Source organism: Paramormyrops kingsleyae, chromosome 5 (genome assembly GCF_048594095.1).
Source record: "Paramormyrops kingsleyae isolate MSU_618 chromosome 5, PKINGS_0.4, whole genome shotgun sequence".
NCBI classification, from domain to species: domain Eukaryota; kingdom Metazoa; phylum Chordata; class Actinopteri; order Osteoglossiformes; family Mormyridae; genus Paramormyrops; species Paramormyrops kingsleyae.
The window spans coordinates 27,005,227-27,025,382 of NC_132801.1; the positions used below are offsets into that span (position 1 = coordinate 27,005,227).

At 39.3% G+C, this 20,156-nt stretch overlaps 1 protein-coding gene across 2 annotated transcripts; it reads left to right on the plus strand.

The window, feature by feature from the left end:
- Positions 1–837: 837 nt before the first annotated feature.
- LOC111850851 (germ cell-specific gene 1-like protein) lies at positions 838–19,771 on the plus strand. Of its 2 annotated transcripts, XM_023825165.2 has the most exons (6): positions 1,420–1,488; positions 2,602–2,722; positions 6,540–6,587; positions 13,078–13,230; positions 18,112–18,223; positions 19,339–19,771. In XM_023825165.2, the coding sequence occupies exons 2-6, from the start codon at positions 2,662–2,664 to the stop codon at positions 19,637–19,639; spliced, it is 675 nt and encodes a 224-aa protein (XP_023680933.2). In that variant the 5' UTR covers positions 1,420–1,488; positions 2,602–2,661; the 3' UTR covers positions 19,640–19,771. The 2 variants fall into 2 exon arrangements, with proteins under 2 accessions (XP_023680931.2, XP_023680933.2); XM_023825163.2 differs by lacking the exon at positions 2,602–2,722 and having other exon boundaries at positions 838–1,488.
- Positions 19,772–20,156: the final 385 nt, after the last annotated feature.

Here is a 20,156-nt window from a genome sequence, read left to right on the forward strand (position 1 = left end):
ACATGAATCATAGGCCTAATGTTTAAATGGCACATCCATCCATCCATCCATCCATCCATCTATATACTCCAATAAGCTATATCCATCCAATGATCCTGGTCAAGTTTGCCAGGGGAATAAATACTTACAGAGAAGTAATGCAGCGTAAAAATAAAAGAATATCAAGAAAAAAAACTTTGAAAGCAACTGATGTCTTTATGTGGTTTGATTTACGTCGTTCAAAAATTTCGCGGACCAGTGAAACGGCATATCGATCGGCGGTTTCGTACGTTTAATCGTATTCGTTTGTTCAAATGCGAACAGAACAGAACTCGCGATCGTAAGATGTCGTATGAAGCAAAAATATATAATTTACTCTTTTTTTCAACCAATTACTAAGCAAAACCGCCAGCGTTCCGCGGCCCGGTGGGATACTGACCATGTACCGGTGTGGGTCCGCGAAGATGGGGCTGCGAACCCCTACCAGGACTGTCAACTTTGGTCAACTGATATTGAGAGTTGTCTGCACACACTTGCAGATGCATTTACATGTAACAGTTTTATTACCTTGTAATATAGTCTGTAGGGTTTGCGACCTACCCCAAATCAATTTTATAAAAATCTGTGACTGCAATAATAATAATAAAAAACGCCAAAAGACTTGTATTATGTTTTGTTAGGTTAGAGCTGGATAGGGGTTATAATTAGAGTATTCCCCATAGAAATGAATGGAGATCCCCACAAAGATATAATTATAAACCTGTGCCTGTGTGTGCGTGAACGAGTGTGTGTGTGATTGAGAGAGCGAGAGAGAGAGAGAGAGAGACGGGGGGATGAGATGGAGAGAGAGAATGAATAAAGCAAGTGAGCGATCGTGCGGGCTGTGACAGAGAGAGATCCCTGAAACAGTAAGTGTTCATGAAGAAAGAACCACTGCCTTTGATTCCTGGAAGGGTTAACATGAAGTTCAAGGATTATGTTAATATCAGGCATGCTTTGCGAGATCCGTGCAATAGCAAGTTCACTTGCAACTGCGATGCTTAGGTGGTATGTCTGAGTGAGCTATTATCTCCTCAGCTATTATCATGTGTTATTTCAGATATTAATGCGCTGAATACATCATGCCCATGCCATTTTAATGAGAAACTCCCAGACACTGCCGTCTCCTTCTGCTTTAGACTTGACATTGATGAACTTTTTTAAGTGCACACATCTAGACGATGAAGACCACTAGAAAATGCAGGGCGTTGCTGTCCGTCAGTCTGAATTTGGTGGCTCTTTTCTTTTCTACCACGGCTTTTATAACCACTTACTGGTGCGAGGGCACCCAGAAGGTCCTCAAGCCCAAATGCAGCAAAAACAGGCTCCGCAATTGCATCGAATATGGCGTGAACGACACGGATCAGAGCAAAGTTCGCTATAGCTGGGAGACGGGGGACGACCGCTTCTTCTTCAAGTATTTCCATACCGGAATATGGTACTCCTGTGAGGAGGACATCAACGGAGGAGGTAAGAGCTGGGTGGTGATGCATGCAATAAACCATCCTGTGGTCGGAATACAGCTTGCAAAGTTGCGGTTAATTAATAATAAGTGAACTGCGTTTCCCCGTGATCGCTCACAGGTAGAAATATTACAATTTTTATTGTATCGAGCTTACGTTACAAAACGCTAGAACTGTTTGAGTAAAATGTTTTGTCATAATTTCAATAGTAAATTCATTCAAATATACAACATATGGGAGACATTTAGAACGAGCGCAGTGTGTATACGAAGTATGAAATTGTTTTAAAAGTTTATTAATCAATTTCAGAGATACACCCCGCTATAGCCCGTATCAAAGTCATACAAATGTGGCGGGAGCTAAAAAATCACACCAAATCACACACGGAGAAGCGTCACTTGATCATTCTGGTTTCTTTGGGTTTTTCTTAAAAATCTTTTATTCGACATTTAGTTGCCTAAATGGAGCATTATGAATAGGGTTTGTATCTGAAGGACTGTTCAGCAAAGCACGTTCCTGGGGAGTTAAGGGAAAGTCTATACCTCCTGTATCACAGAGGATCCTTAGAAAAAAGTATTAATTTCTATGTCAGTTCATTTATTAGTATTTAAATGAAATTTTGTGGCAGGCAAATATGTAGATTTACAATGCCGGGGGAATTCAATAAATGGTAGTTGAATGAAACCTGAATCCAGTTGTCAGAGAACTTCAATTATGAAATCATAGCATCCAACCAAACAGACATACAAATAAATTAATATTACACAATGAATTACACACTGTAATCCACTTTGCATTCAGAACAAGTCAGACACAAGGTTAAGAACTATACATGCCATTAGCTATTCTTAGTTGTAGGAGATATTTTAGATGTTTCTATTATTATTTTTTAAACGGGCCAGTAATTCTGGGTTTATTAGAAAATGTATAGGCACACAAAGCCACTGAACTATATCTTGTATTGATCTGGTGATGGACTTGTCTTGAAATGCTCCTGGGCTGCTCAATGAACGCCGTGAAGCAACGAAAGCTGATTTTATCAATGATTATGCAACGGCTTGTGATCCAGCGTGTACATTGACAAGCGTCACTAATGATTAAGGGTGCTGTGACACTTCAGAAACCACAGTCATGTAAAGTGACAGAGCCTCTCAGCCTTTCACCGAGTGGGAGCGACAGGATGGGATCCACGCAGCACGTAGTGCCATTTTCTAAAGGAAGAGGTGTCCACAGGACTTCAGGTATAACTGATGGAACCAGCACACGTTCAGCTTTTCACCTTTAGCCATGTCTGCCTTCCTTTCGCCGCTCAATTATCTGGATTTAAGAGTCACGCTGTGTGCTTTTTGTGCTGTCCAGATGGCTACAGATTCCCGTAGAGGATAACTAAGCAACTGCTCCTAGGTGCAGAGCATTTCAGTATTTCTCTTTGCAAGGGAATATGAGGCAAAAAGCAAAATATGAAGACCAGACGTTTCAGTGAAGTCTTGCGTTTTGAGGAAGACAGTGGAAGACAGATAATGTTGGTCTGGGCTCTCCTTTTATCAACATATTTCTGTTGCAAGAGTTATACGTAAAGTTCAGAGCAGATTTTTGTTTTTTTTCTGAGGCAGATAAACACTTAGGGATGCTAAATATGTGTCTGCTGAGGGCAAAAGTAGATATGGCTGGAAGTCACAGTAAATGATCTAAGACAACATGAAACAGTTTAAGAAAAAGAACTATTGCTGCATTTAGGGTTGTTTATATAGCTTTAGATTAGATGCTGCCCATTGATGCTGAGTTTACTTTTTCCTGCCCACATGCCAAAGATGACATTGTAAGCACCTTAAAAGTATTACATTCTTGCTGTTTCATGTGTAGTTCTACTTAATTTGAAGTCTAAACTACTTTAACCCAGCCGGATTAAAATGTCACTGAATATAACCTGGATGCTCCTGGGATGAGATTTGCTGAAAGTGTCCCTCGCTCACAGTCTCTGTCCTGTCACAGTGTTGTCAGCTTGATGAAGACCTGTGTTTAAGCTAAACAAAATGACAATAAACAAAATTCAGCAGAGGCTCATTTTTCCTCGTTACTAACCGACCAGTCAGTCCCTAAACTAAACAACAAATAAACAAATAAAATTTAAAAATATACTGTGAATGTATGAAAAACAGTACAGGAGCCAACCAAAACCCCAGGGATGCTTGAGAATTGAATCATCTATACATTTAAATATATTCATTATAGTTTAAGTGCCCACAAACACAAGTATATCGTCACACTAAAATTTGATTATAACGAACTGGGGAAAACGTTGATCAGTAGAGATTAGGGCTTGGCTCCAACTGGCATGCTGTAAAAAAGCTGCAGTTGTTAACACAGTGACTTCTGGGTTTGTTTTCCAAGACAACACTAATTGTTAACAGTCATTCAGCGTATAGATTATGTTGCAGCAGCCCTTAACAGAAATGCCGTGTGAAAGTAAAACTAGCAAGTCACCGCTGCTTTGAACTTTCCCAGCACCTTCACCCATTCATACTTTCCAAAGTTTTTCATGCAAAAAGTTTGTGTTGTATGTCTACAGACTGTATTATGATAGAGGAAAATTACTATTGCTATAAGTAGTCATCAGTTTTGCCAGCATATGTATAGCGATTATTTCAGCCAAGCAAGGAACATCTATTTTTAATGGAATGGTGTATTTAGCTGAATTCCTCCGGGAAGCTTCTAATAAGGTTATTTTCAGCTGTTTATCTTCCCCTTTAGGGCACTTGCAGCTCCTCTGTCACCTGGCACATTATACAGTCACACTTCTGGCAAATGGGATTAGTAACTCCAAAACTGTTTTAAAATGTTGCTGACTGGTCAGCATTTTTAAGGGTAGGTCCTCCACCTGGAAGAGAGAATTTGATTTGGTATGTTGCAGCATATCCCTCTGAGTTCACCTTGCTAAAAATTACAGCAGGCACAATTTGAATAGAATGAAATCCTGGAAGATGTTTTGATCAGTGATCTGTGACATTGAGACATGCAGTGAAGTTGAGACCTTCTGAGTAAACTGACGTGTGAAATGTGGGTAGGAATTTTTGGGGGCCATAGCCAAAAGCCAGAGTTAACTGCAGGGGGGCAGCGTGCGGCTCAGTGGGCCAAGGCTCTGTGCCTGTGATCAGAAGGTTACCGATTAAAGCCTGACCTCGGCACATCTGCAGGTCCTTGAGCAGGGCCCTCAACTCCCAGCTCCCTGAGCACTGCAGTGGGGGGGAGGCCCTTCACAGCCAGCTTGCCTCACCTACAGTGATCAAGATGGGGGAGAATTTCCCCTCGGGGATCAATAAAGAATCTATTATTATTATTATTATTATTATTATTATTATTTATAGAGTGACAGTGGTAGACTTCATGGTAACATGTTACATAAGGCCATGCTTCTAGCAATTTATAAACACATTCATAATGCATTCATAAGGCATTATAAACATAGATATAAGTATTTATAAAAAGGCGTATACCTGTATTATAGCTATGTTTATTATTCATTATGACTACCTTATGAAGCTCTCATCTATAATGCATTATAGATACCTTTATAGTGCAGTACAAAACATCCTTAATGCTTATACTGACCATTATAATGCATTATGAAGGTATCTATAGTGCATTATAGATGAGCTTCATAAAGCATTCATTATGCATAATACAGTACAAGTGGCTATAATGAGTTATCCCTTTTGATAAATAGTTATAGACATGTTTATAACACATTATGATTGCATTATTATTTATTATGAGTATGTTTAAGGATTACTAAAACATAGCCTTAAGTAAAGTGTTAGACTTGATTGTACAGAAACATGTACAATACATGACCATATTTTGATTCACACTGCTGAGAAGGGGAAATATGTCATAGTGTGATAAAAGAGATGCATATGAATAGTCACTGTAAGAAACTAATCATTCTGGACTTACTGTAGCATCTTGTCTCACATGCATCTAGTCTGCCTTGCAAGCTGAATATAAAAAGCTGAATACAAAATCTGGCTTCAAAGACGAGTTCCCGTCAAGCTTTTGTGTATTTACTTTAATTTGTGACCCCTCAGAATCTAATCCCTTGCTTGACTTTTCTCATTCTTCATTGGAAAATATTACCCAAGCTTGTGATTTACATGCAAACATTTCCAGGAAGTCATCTTTCCTCATACCTCCTTTGTCCCACTGCTTTCATTTGATGTTTTATGTTAACAGAATAACTTATTCTAATAATCTTTTATTAAAACAACAAATAGATGTATCCATCACCTTTCTATTCCATGTAACCAGGAAAATGCACAAATATGAAACTTTTGAATTGCTACCCCAGTGATGCATACATGCTTGATATAACAACAATTATTTTGTCTTTCTGAATTTTTAAGCTTGAATATTTTAAGATAGTATTTCCTAATAGGGCAAACACTAACTGAAAAAGTTAACCATGCAGGAAGCAATTATCCTTGTATTGTTATTAATTTTCCATCTGTCTTTCACCCGCTTATCTTGTACAGGGCAACAGGGCCTATTAATTATAATATTATTACATGTCATTCCTAATCCTGCACTGGACAAGAGGTATGGAAGACAGATGGATAGATTAAATGCTATTTTAAATACATCATGCGTTCTGTCTTCCACAGTGGGCAGTTGATGTTGCCAAAATTTCTAGCTGGACTAAGACACACTCATTTTTGCCTATTTTCTTGTTGTCTTGTCATGTTCAGTGAGAGTGACCCTTTTATTAACACAAAGGTGTGAGATTTTAATGCATAAATCAGGATTTAATTCTCAAGTTCTCTCCGGAATACAGGTTTTCCTCATGCTGCTTCTCTAACAGCTGCTCGACTGGGTAACTTCTGTATTTTACTTGCAGTGCAGATGAGCCTGTGTCTGGTGTCATCCTGTGGGTTTCTGTGTGCTTAATTCCTTTGGTAATGTGAGCTTCTGTCAGCTGAACCTCAGAGTGAGTCTAACGGCTTTCAGCCAAGTGTCCCCTTTGCAAAACTTTGCACAGAAATGTTTCCCCCTGTGTTTTCACAGGTGAGAACTGCAGGAGCTTTATTGACCTGGCCCCAGCCTCGGAAAGGGGTGAGTAGCGACTGGCAGGCTATCCGGTGCACCAGTGGACACTGGATAACTAATAACTGGACCAATATCCACTTGGGTGCCCTGACAGAGACAGATGGTACTTGGGACCATCACTGCAAATATTTAATTTACCAGGACAGGGAGACCTGCATAAGGTATGACTGTGTCAAGCAAAATCAAGGACGACCATAAAGTTTTATAAAATGTGATCAATATGGTATAGACCAGTGAAAAAGAGTTATGTCAGTGAGCGCATCTGGGCAAACCCTTTATAAACCCTGACATGACTTAATGCCAAGTTGCTAGATCAATTTAAATTTACATTTAAATTATTTATTTTGTCTGTGTTCATGATTTCTTTCCCCTGTATTTATTTTTAGTATGACTGCTCAGATTTTTGTGTTCAGCCTCTAAGCTATATAATGCATTTGAAATATTTAAATTATTTTTTTTTCAGTAGGAAGAATAACGCTGTCAAAATACTATAATGAGTCATAAAATACACTTATTATTAAAATATGAATTTGTCGTGCTGTTGTGCACAGGGTATGAAAGTTTAATTCTGCAAGCAAAACCACGGCATATGAAACAGTTACATGACTGCAGAGGCTGCTGTAAACCAGTCATCTTTGACATGTCACAGTGAAGTAAATAGTTATGGGAATGATTAGACTCGCTGTGAATCTCAAAAAGGAAAACAATATATAAAAAGGAAAATAATATGTCTTTATTAAAAAAACAACAACAGCAACATGAGAATAACATACTGTACAAGCAGTCCCAGGGTTAAAAGTATTCGACTAATGGACAGAGATTCAGAATTTCAATTAAATGTATTTAAAATAATTTAGTTACTTTTCAGCATTTTGTCATTTGTATTTTGCTGGACAGAAAAATATCAGACGTAATTTTGAACAGAATACTTGGAGAGTATATATATTTAAAACATTTAAAATGCTAAAATATGTCATATTATTTGTTTATTTTATGTCATTTTAAGAACCTTCATCAGCAGGCTTGCAGACTTAAATGTATCGCCGTCTTTGGCTAGATGCACGTAATTCACGTGACACATCCTGCTGGCCCCAGTTTGCTCGTTGATAGCTTACGTAGTTTTTTTTTATTATCCAAGGAAAGAAGCTGCTTTGGTGCTTGGTGCAAATTGCCTTAAGGTATGTAGTAAAATATACTATCAGATATTACTCACTGAATGTCATTATAGGACAGAAAAATAGAGCAACTAGCAAACAGCAGTGCTGTGCTCTAGAACTTGTGAATTAACTTGCTAGCCTGCTAGTGGCGTTCTAGTTAATGCAAACAGGCATGTGCAGGCAGTGGCATCTTGTGGTTTGTCAGGTATGGAAGCCTTCATTAGCGATAAATCAGGCTAGCTACTTTTATTCCTAAGGATAAAATTAATTTCTCTCTGCTAAACGTAGGCGTTTTTATAGCGACTGAGCCTGTGTTTTAGGGAGAACCGACTGGTGATGGTATTTAAAAAAAAAAAACGTTTCTTCTTTGACTTTGCGCATATTCGGCACCCTACTACAAGACAAAGCGGGAAATTCACATGTTATGATAATTCATTTAAGGAAGTGTTGGAGTGCCTCCTTGCGCGTGCACAGGCACAATCTGGCCCCCAGTCAGCCACTGCCACAAATTCGGTGGGAAACACTGGGCATAAATTAAGGATGTAGTGGTTCTGACTCTGAGACCAAAATCGCGATACAAGATCGTGAACATTTGTATTGCGGTTTCATCTCCCGGATCCCCCAACCCACTGCTGTTGATGTGTTGATGTTTCAAAACTCATTTTCATTGCACAATTAACACCATAACACATCTAAATCACAAAATTATTATTTTATTTAAAGTTAGGGCAAGCTGTATATTTCGTAAATACTACACATTACTCTACACTCATTTGTCGTGTACCCTTACTATTTTATATATATTTTTGAATTAACAAATTACAAATTACTTTTATTTTAATTAAATACATTTTCAGTATTATGGATTTTATTTTGTTACATTTGATGAGCAAGTCTTTGTAATTTGCAATAAGTTACTTTTGGATGTATTTGTGTCCATCTGCTTAAGGACAACGAACGGACTGCCATAAAGTCTATTAGAAATTTGAGGTAAATACAATGGTTCTTAGTAATGAATGCATGCACTACTTTGTTACATTTTGAAAACATTGCATGGCTTCAGCGGTTCTTCGGCTCGATGAACAGTACAGTTCCATATGTTTTTACTTTATATTAATATCAAATAAAAATATTTATAAATATTATTATTACATATTATATTATTGTTTTTCCTGACTTAACTACAAATTCGACTTAAAGACAGACTTAGGGGACAGATCTTGTTTGTTACCTTGGGGCTGCCTGTATAACACAAATACAGAAACAGAACAGACAGAATATTTTAATTTCTTCTTAAGGCATGGTTCTTCTAAACTACGAAATTAGACCTGTAAATTGATTAGAAGACAGCCTGGTTGCTGTTAGGCTACATTAGCTGAGGCTCTGTCTTTTAAAAATATCTCACGATTTGATATGTCCTGAAGGTCACCGGTAACCTATGACCCAGGTCTCAGGACTCCAAATAGCTTTCAACTTTGTGACTGCTTTCCCTCAAACCCATTCCTATCAGCAGTAGAAAGAAGCAGATCTCACTTTAATTCTACCAGGAGGTATTTTAGGGGGTGCCTTTTGTTGAATTAACCCCACAGCTTTCACTGGAAGGTGGGGCCGTGCATTGGTTGGTTGACGGTGGCTGTCTGTCACTCCTTTCACCGGCATCTATTGGGTGATTTCAATCGATGAGGGCTTGGAGCAATGCCTCGAGGATACAGACTGCAATTTTCAGAACCATGTCACAGTTTCTGGGGATTAAGGTGTCTTCTGTTTCAGAGCCCTTAAAGGATTGGGCCCATAGATGAAAGCGTATGTCTTTTCTGGAATCAGTTGACAGTGTAAGAGCAGACCCATGAAAAAAGGCCAAGCATCGAGCTTCTTATCTGGGTCAGGGCTGTGGGGGGGGGGGGGGGGGGGGCTGGAGTCTGTCCTGGGAGGCAGAGGGTGCCAGCGGAATACTGCAGAGAGGACCTGAGCCCATTGCTGGCCACATACACTGAATGGAACACTTTAGAAAAGCCAATTAGCCAACCTGCATATCTTCAGACTGCAGGAGGAAGCCCATGTGGCACAGGGAAAGCATAGTACCTCCACATGCAGGGGGGGCAGGGCTCAGTCTCACCACCTTGGAGGGGTGAGGCAACAGTTCTACCCTGTAACCCACTACCCTCAGGAAAGCACCAACATGAATTTCAAAATATATACATTTTGCAATTAAAGAACTGTGCAGTTGGGACCTTCAAGCTAAAAATTCTGGAATTATATGTAAACTTCACACAAAACATTACTCATATTTTTGTGTCCCACATTAATGAACAATTTGCACATTAGTAGGTGGTCGGCATGGTGACGCAATGGTTAGAGCTGTTCCTTTGGTTGAAGTCTCCACCATGGCTCCATGTGTGTGGAGTTTGCATCTTCTCCCCGTGTCGTTGTGGGGTTTCCTCCAGCTACTCCGGTTTCCCCTCACAGTCCAAAAACATTCCGAGGTGAGTTGGAGTTACTGAATTCTGCGTGTGTGCTCATGTGTATATATATATATATGTGATAAAGCCTGATCTATTCACATTTGTGAGTGAGAATGTGTGAGTGTGCCTTGCAATGGGTTGACGCCCCATCCTGGTTTTTCCCTGCCTTGCGCCCGTAGCCTCCAGGATAGGCTCCGGACCCCCCACAACCCTGAATAGGACAAGAGGGTTCAGAAAATGAATCAATGGACATTAGTATGCTTTTATTATTTATAAGTGTGTCAACATTTTATTGAGAAAATTGATACAATTATCCTGCAGTAATAACATTTGTATTTGAAACATTTTCTCTACAACAAATTACTGTTATACTGTTATTTTTACCTTTTCCTCTCACTGCAAATCTGGGAAGATGTGGCAATCACCCGACTCTCGTCAAAATTCTCATTTTCCAGGAACCAGCCTATATCTACATCACTAGCTGTGTGTGTGACAGCGCACTGGAGGTGATGTATATTGTAGAGCCCTCACTGTGCCCTTCTGGTGATAAATGCACAGACTTATGAGTACAGCATAGAGGGAAAAAAAATAAAAGGACCGCAATATTTACGATGATGGAAATTGTGCTGGGGAGTGTTTCCTGACTGTCTCAGCGGTCCAACTGCAATAGCATTTGATGGGACTTGAATTTGGGCTTTGCGAACTCCAGTGTCACTGGCATGTATCTTCTGGCTTGACAGGGTAATATGCATAAGATTTAAAGACAAGCTTTCTTGCTTGCATCAGGCGAGAAATCTATCTGAACGGCTGAAAGGAATGTAAGTAGATGGTCCAGAAGTTTCTGAATGTGTACACACTGGCCTGGTGCCACCTGAAAACACCTGTCCACTATTCCGAATAATGAAGTATTTTATATTCTGGGCCGGAGGTGAGTATGTGTGCCTGTCGCTGTGTATTTATGTGGGAATTTAACCCGTGGGACTCCCCAGTGCACGTAAAACCGCCACCCTAATTTCCTGTTTACTCCTGTTTCTTATTCACCCCCTGACTGTCACATCAAAGGTGTTTCATTCCGCCGCTGTACCAGATGTTTCTATCCTACGTTGGTCCTTCCAGAAAAACACTGACAAGTTCCTGACACTCAAAGTCAAAAACATTTTTACTCTTTGATCAAAACTATCTTCATAGACATCTTCTGCTGTGTTCTGCTGTGATTGAATCTGCTTTCCTACATAACCCTGTCACTGATCTAAAATATTATTTTATAATACAGCTAGAAAGTATTACAGTAACGTATTTCGGGGTGAGTTTCCCAAAGCTTTCTCAACGATACGCCGTTCGTAAGTTCTATGTTTAAAGATTGAACTTACGAACGACGAGGCGTTAAGAAGGTTTTGGGAAACTCACCCATGATATTTATCTCATGCATGTTAATGGGGATGTTGTATGTAATAGTCTGGAATTCTCAGGGATTGGCTATCAGTCTTTTGTTTCTGTTTTATTCAGATGGTCGGTAGTGTGAAGCAACATCGCATGTGATTCTCTATAATGTTTTCAGGTTATAACTGTGTGCCTGTTTAGAGGGATCTCAAGTTTTTATAATACAGTTTGATTCAATTGAATTGTGTTTGATTAATAGAGTCTGATTCAATTTAATTGATTCAATTAAACATAGAAATCATTTGCATTCTTAATGCCGATTGCCAGAAAACAAGCCTAGTAATTAAATTTTTGTTGACTTTATATGTAATTTTACATTATAGTATAATGATTGAGAGGCTTAATGCCCATCGTGAGCACCCTAGCTGCTCATACATGCTAACAAATGGCAGGAATCTGGCTATAGCACAATGCACAGATTGCTGTGGATTGTTGCTATTAATAATGACCAGCTGTTGCTGGATACACTGCCATCCCTTTATGTCTGCATGTGTGTCCGGTGATCCTGTCTAGGACGTTCCTCTACCTTGAGCCCTTTGCTACCTGGGCCACGCTCCAGTATCACTTTGTTCCCATATGGAATAAATGCTTATAGAGGATGGATGGATGGATGGACAGATGGACTCGTCTGGGGCTTTTTGCCCATCAGCTTCCCAAGCTTCCTGCATCCTCATCCAGGATAATGTGTCAACAAAACAGACCCCGTGCAAACATTCTGGGTTTTTCAAAAAGTAATTAAGAAGATTTTCAATCTGATTTGTATTCTCATGCTTGCTCTGAATGCACGAGTAAACAGAAAATGTGTGAAATGCCCCAAAATACAGAGATTGTCTATTTAAATAAAATTATGCTTTTGACTTTGTTGACAGTCAGCTGTATCTTGTGCATTTTTCTTTTCCCATATATGTTCTGTAATGTTAAAAAATATGAACGTATACTTTAAGAGATTAACTCGACAACCAGATATTTGTGTGTCTTGCTTATATGAGATGCTGCACACTACTGATATGATGCATTTAAATTCTTTCTGCTGATTCTATTGATAAATTTAAGAACAACGTATTTCCAAAAATGTAAGCAGCATTTTCTGTACTCCTCCGCCATGCAACACGCTTGTTGCATCGAAACAACATTATTACATTTCATAGGAATCTTGATCAATTTAGGAAGTGCACAGCGCTGACGATCGATGCGGTAACTGGCGTTGAAATTCCAGCCGCGTGGGTTGACCTGAGGCAAAAAGGGGTTTTTACGGACTTGTATGGTTGTGAAATATATAATATGCCGACCTTTGACCACCCAATGGAATATCCAGTCTAATCTCACAATCCTCAGATGCCCAGCTTAACACTCGTGTTATTTTGATCTTATTTAGTCTCTCGGCTATTGCACTCATGCATCTGAAAGGCTAACAAACTTCCCCCGCCTCCCCTGCAGGTGTCCTCTGGTTGTCTGTGGTGTCTGAGGTCTTGTACATCATGCTGCTGGTCGTCGGCTTCAGCCTTATGTGCCTGGAGCTTTTTCACTCCAGCGACGTGATAGATGGACTCAAGCTGAACGCCTTCGCCGCCGTCTTCACTGTTCTGTCAGGTATGCGCTCAGAAGATCCCTCTGAATCTTTCCATTCCATGAGAAACTACAGTGGCGTACAGCTCCTGTTAGGGGTTTTGAGTGGGGACGCAGGATAACAAAGTACCTCTGGCTTCCCTGCCTTTTTTCAATTCCCTCTTCTGGGACCAGTATTTCTCCTCCGGGAGCTACGATGAATATTGAATACAGCAGCTGTGGGACCCAAGCGTTAGTAGGATCAGACCTAATATTTCCTGGGAATGCATCCCTTTAGCTGAACTGCATGCTAGAACTCGGAATGTAGCCACACACACAAAAGTGATTATTTGACCACCTTACTGCTATAATGATGAGTAGATGATAAGTCTAACAATGATTTCATGCTTTACAAGACATTACATATATATAGAGAGACGCTCCTGGGGTTACGAAGGGGTTACGTTCCGATAAACCTATTGTAAGGCGAAAATAACGTAAGGTGAAAATGCATTTTAATGTAGTACACCTAGCCTAACAAACATTATAGCCTAGCCTACCTTAAACATGCTTAGACGCTTACATTACCCTACAGTTGGGCACAGTCATTAACACATAGCCTATTCTGTAATACTGTTGAAAACTGTTGAATATCTCATGTAATATAGGAAATAATCATACCCATCGTAGAGTCGAAATATCGTAACATGGACCATCGTAAGCAGGGGACCGTCTGTATATTCAGAAATGCCTTAATGCCCAGAGGCTTCCGCTACAAAGGGGCCTCAACCAACCTCATTCAATAAAATTATAAGCCCGGAGTTTCCACCCGTCGCATCTTTTACAGGATTATATAAAATCATGTACAGGTCAAAATAAAATTACTCCCAGACCATGTAAGCACTGCTCCGTAACATTTTGTAGATTTTATCATCAGATGCATCCCAGCCCCTCATGTCACCATCACAGAAAATAGTAGGACACCTTCTGACAAATCAAACTCAAAATGCGCTTCTGTATGTATTCAAAGCTTCAAATTTTGAGGCTATTAGTGGAAACAATGAATTAAACACAAAAACATTCCCAGTTTTCTTTAGAGCATTCAGTTAGGGCTGAGTTACCCATCCGTTTATACGTCCACCTTGCAACCACTTGCCCAATACAAGGTGGCAGGAAAACACAGTGATACACTAGGTAACAGACTGATGTTTGGGTTAGGGTTGTGTATGATTCTTGTCTTTCTAGAGTACAATTTGATATAACCAAAATAGACACAAATCACTAAAAGTAACATAAGGTAAATTGCGTAATGTAACATTGGTGTTAGTATATTTTTGGTTGACTGTCAAGTTGTAGCTATGACAGGCAAAATAACTGCCAATGGTTTTCATACGTGACCCTGAGAATGAGGCAATGTTAATTACTGAGGCACATTTAAGGGGAGACAACTGCTCTCGGTATACTTTATTGTTTACTTCATTTTGGAATTTCTCTATATATGGGCATAACATCTGTTCTATTTGTAAAGTTTTAAAAAAGTAGCTTGTGAAAAAACACAGAAGGCAACGGAGTAGAGGAAGCGCTGTGGTATTTATAGGACGTGAAAACCTGTGGGGGTCCAAATCCGATTGGCTGTACAGCACCTTTGCACACGTGCACCGCAGGGCCTTATTTCAGATCTCTCTTATGACAGCCACTGATGATCTGCAAGTCAGCCCGGAGTACATCAGGCCTTTCGCCTGGAGCTCCGCCCCTAGTGTACTGACTCGAGGCTCCGAGGCACAGAAGCTCCGCAAGTATTATTTAGTATTATTTAGCAGGTGAGAATATAATAATAATAATAATAATAATAATAATAATGATAACAAGAATAATAAGAATAATAATAAATCTTAGATTTTGATATCCCATCCTAGCATGCATCACATTGGCTGCACACCATTCTATGAATTGCAAGCCCTCTAACTGAAATGCTAACTGACAGGGTGTTTTATAAATGTATCTTTAAATAAATAAATTAGGGAGGCCTGCACCCCGCAGTCAGACAGTGCATTCTGGATCATCATTCTTGACATTCATGAGATTTTTACGTCCTGTCCCAAGTGTAAGCCAGTGAAATGACATGAGACCGACTATATTGTGGATCATGTTTTTTTTGTTTTTTACTTATGGGTAGGATTCCTACAGAGGCGCCGAGAATTTGTTATGGGCAGAGAGCGCGCGGCTCGTACTCCCTGTGAGAAAGGCATCGCAGTGGTTCACTCTGCGCTTACACAAACATATGTTGAAACATCACCTTCACAGTGTTCTATAAGCAGAACCCAGGAAGGGCACTAATGTGACTGTTAAAGGAGAGATCTGTGTCAGTAATGACACGTAAGTCTCAAGCTGACGTGGTGCTGAGAAGGGATTATGGTGTCCTCGTAAAAGTAAGGGAACATTCAATGACAAAAAAACAAAAGAAAGCTAAAAATATTTCTTTACTCTGCAGTTTGTTATGTAACCTGGGAAGGTTGTGCCTTATAGTTTTGGCTAAAGCAAGTAAACCAAGCTATTGGCAATTCAAAAAAACTGCTGGTCCTTTTTTGAGATTATTTACTATGCCATATCATTGTTCTTTTCACGTTTAATTCTTCCTAACCCCCCTACTAGCGATCCATCAGGGTATTTTATAACCAAGAGTTGAGGGACCATTTAAAATCCAAAAAAGGCAAGATTTTATTTAGTGAAATCCTACAAACATAAACTGTGACACTGTGAATTTGTTATACGAAATAGCTTTTCTCCGTACCAAATGAGATATAGATTTTATGTTACAGAGCTTTAAAAAATATTCCAGATATATCTTAGCCTGTTTAAAAAAGGATGTGTCATCTATCAGCACATTTGTTATTCAGCAGAGCACACTCTTCTGTCTTAGAAAAGCCAGATGTAATCAGTGACATAACTTCTCCTTATGTTACATGTTTATGCTGCAGTCTCTCATTACTACATCCTAGTTGCCGTATAACAGTTCTCACACAGTAGTTGAACAGTGGTAAATCTGTCACACTGTCACACTGAATAAACTTTTGGCCTGACTTTCTGTCCAGTTTGATATCAGATTCAGCTCTCTGTAAACTGTCACACCCCAGCTGGGTGCATTGTGGTCAGGGCAGGTCCTTCTGTGTCAAGTGGACTGAGTTCTTCACACACTAAGGGACTCACAGCTTTGCTCGTCAAAGGTCGTCTTTACAGGAAGCAGATGCATCTCTTACTGCTGAGAAATGGCAGCCATATAGTAAAGTAGTATTTTTCAGTCAATTGCTTGACTAGTTTTCAATGTGTAAATCATAGCCTTTGTCCTGAAATAATAAATTGGGCAAACTCTCCTAATATGTCCATTTAAAACTCTTTCATTTTGATACAAAAAAATGTCTGATATGATTTTGACATATTACTCCGGAGTGTTTCAGTTGCTGATGTCATTCATCAATAATTGCTGGTGATTTCTTAGTTTATGTTTCTGGTACAGCCACATTCACTTTGCCAGTGGTGAGAGATACATTATTCTGCATAGTGATGACTAACTTGCAGTTTGAGCACAAAAAGTGATTATTTTGATATTCCTACTCAAAATCATTTCTTCTTCAGAAAGCAGATAATCACACCCCGAGTCTTCAAAGAACACAAAGTGGATATCTGAGGTCATTGTGGACAATGCCGCATTATAACTGAATTATAGGACTCAATTATAAAATTGTAAATTTAACCTTGTAGATTAAAAAGTTGTAAATGGAGTCCTTGTGTTCTTTTCAAAAGATTTTCAGCATATGTGTTGATTATAGTTGAAGATTGATTATTACTTACAACCTGCGGTGCAACTTAGTCTAGAACCCATCAGAATGCATTACTAGAGCACTCCCTTGGCAATGAATCAATTTCATGTCTTAGCAGAACATGATAGAAATACTGCTTTGCCTTCCACGGAAATTCTCCAGGGAAGCACTGGGATTTGCTCCTCAGTGCCATCAGATCAACGATCACATTGTGCCTTGTCTAAACCAATCCGATTTAGGCTGGTATCTGCCACCATTGCTGGAGAGCGTGTGTGGTGTGAATGAATCTTTCACAACTGGCACCTATTATGTTGGCATCCTTGTTGTCTGGATGCACTGCTGTTGATTGAACTACAAAAATGACACACGTTAGAACTCTTGAGGTACCCGAAAGAAGGACCTGATATGATTAACCTGATTATTAACTACTCGGCGTTTGTCCCATGAATGCCTAAAATAAACCATCAGATTCCACCTATGCCACCAGTGAGAGTTTACTAAGCAATGCCAGCATATCACATAGGATGATGAATCAATCATACAACTTCAAAGGAGGTCTTGTTGATCTTTGTACACAACAAAGGCATCACTGTAGCGGAACTGATGTGATTGAAATTCAACCAGATATACTTTGTTGTGAAAAACCTGGATCTGTGTAATAGCCAGCAGATTCATAGGATATGCAGATTGGCAGCCTCAGGATGCATGGTGAAGTCTCTCCCCCTCTTTAAGACACAGTGAACCTGGGTCATACCTAGAACATTTTATTACAGGTGTGAAGAAGGGCAAACCTCTACCCTCACCTGACATATCCACACCCTACATATGTTTTACATTTATGCATATGAATGAGGTAAGTATTGAAACATCTCATCATTCCCATCTTATATCCCTGTAGGATACCTTAATCCCCTTTTCTTTTGCAGAATATTCTGGAATATATGTTCTGAACTTTGCTCAAATTGACATACAGGTTTAGTGTAGCACAAGCATTAACAAGGTATCTGATTTGACACGTAGAACCTGGAGAGGATGCCTGGTGTCATTTAAGTTCAGTTTGCTGACTTCTCTTCCAGAAATTCATGCATTTATTCATATTGTTTTCCAGGACTCTTGGGAATGGTGGCCCATATGATGTACACGCAAGTCTTTCAAGTCACAGTTAGCCTCGGACCAGAAGACTGGAGGCCACACAGCTGGGACTATGGCTGGTCTTTCTGGTCAGTTCTGGTCAGACTCACTTGCAGCATGCCATCCGCTGTAGATCAATAACATGCTGGATATCTTATTCACATGTATATTCAACTGATGGAAACTTCTACAGTAGCACTCACTAGGTAGATGATTTTACCCACAAGGAAACATTATAAGACTCTCTGGTCTCTTTTCGTTAGGTGAGGAAGAACTTTGATCAAGGAAGCCTTTGCAGGCAATTGGAGAGTCCAGGTGTATAACCCCACATGATTTGGACCAGGTTCTTGAGAATTATGCATTTTCAACCATGTTTTTGATTGCTCCAGTTTGAATAAGAGCACGATTTGCAAAGTAAAAATGAGAAAATGGTGCTTTTACAGTTACACCTCACAGTAAATGAAAACTAAAAACATACAAATGGATGTCATCTTTTGTTGTTTGCTTAATAGCTGAACTTATTATTAGTCTATGTTTCAGAATGGCAAAGGTTATTATTATTATTATTATTATTATTAACCATACTGATAGCTCTATTGCTAATAATACCTATATATTTTTTATTTATACAATGTTTTACAGTGTATAGAATATATATTCTAATACATTAATGGAGGTAAAAACATAGGAAGTTAAACAATAAAGAACAATAAAAGAGCAAATAAAAATCGTAAAAAAAGACATTTCAGCTTCAGTACATAAACATTCTCACTGCATAAATAATAATGAATCATCACAGCCATAACCATAATAAACTTTGTAGTAATCTGAAAAAGGATTTATTATAGATACAATGAAAACCAAACAGTCTGATTTAAAAGTGTATTGATGTTAATTCACATTAACTCTAAATGCCACAGTACAGTAAATGTACATTAATTGTATTACAGCAGGCGCTTTGCACTAATGTTTCTGCTTTCCTTTCAACCATTTTAAAGAATTTGGGTGAGTTTGATTAAATAAATATTGAGTTCCGGAGCAGATGTTGTTTGCATACAGCTCCAATCATATCTAAATGAAATGTTGTTGTACTGTACAGGTATTTTAGAATTTATCAAGTGCAGAGACATTTTTAAGTAAGTAAATTTCTGTCGGGCACATCACAGACAACTGATGGAACTCCTTTATTTTGTCCTTCCCTTAGTTTGGCCTGGGGCTCCTTCACCTGCTGCATGGCGGCCTCCGTCACCACCCTCAACTCCTACACAAAGACCGTCATGGAGTTCAGGCACAAGCGCAAGCTGTATGAGCATGGCGTCCATGAGGAGCAGGCCGTTGTCGAGCCAGAGCCTTTCAGCTACTTCCAGGAGAGGCCGGTCCAGTCTGTCTCCAGTGCCGTGGAGGTTTTCCAGCAGCAAGCCAGCGGTGGCGTAAGACTGCTGGCATCCACAGTAGCGGCAGATGTCGGGGAGATCCCAGAGTCTCTGAGTGAAGAGCAGTGCTGAGAGAGCAGGACCTCACCCATCTCCATGAGAGTAGAGCTGGCTGGAGACCTTTAGTTTTCAAAGACTCCTGAGCATTTATATCTGTGAATCATATCGGTCTATCCTCTTTGAATAAAAATGTGTATTTTTAAAGCTTTTACTTTACTATTCTTAGCACTAGTAGTAATATGAGAAGGTACAGCATAATAAAATGTGTGGATTGTAAATGAAGACTGGAAAAGGTCACAGACCTTCATTACCGGAAATATTGCTATGTTTACAAAAGCATTGTTTACAGGATGTGTGGGTGCTGTGATGATTTGATAAGATATGGTATCACTGCCATAAAGCCGTAATCATATTTAATTTAATTTTAATTTATATTGTGGTTAGGCTTCTGACACGTGCGGTTTCGGGAAAAGTGTTTCGATGTATTGGTATGTAGGTAATATACTACGCATTTAAAGGCATATATGAATTATAATATATAATATATTCCGTATTGTTGCTGTAGCTATTTTTATATGGCATGTTTAAA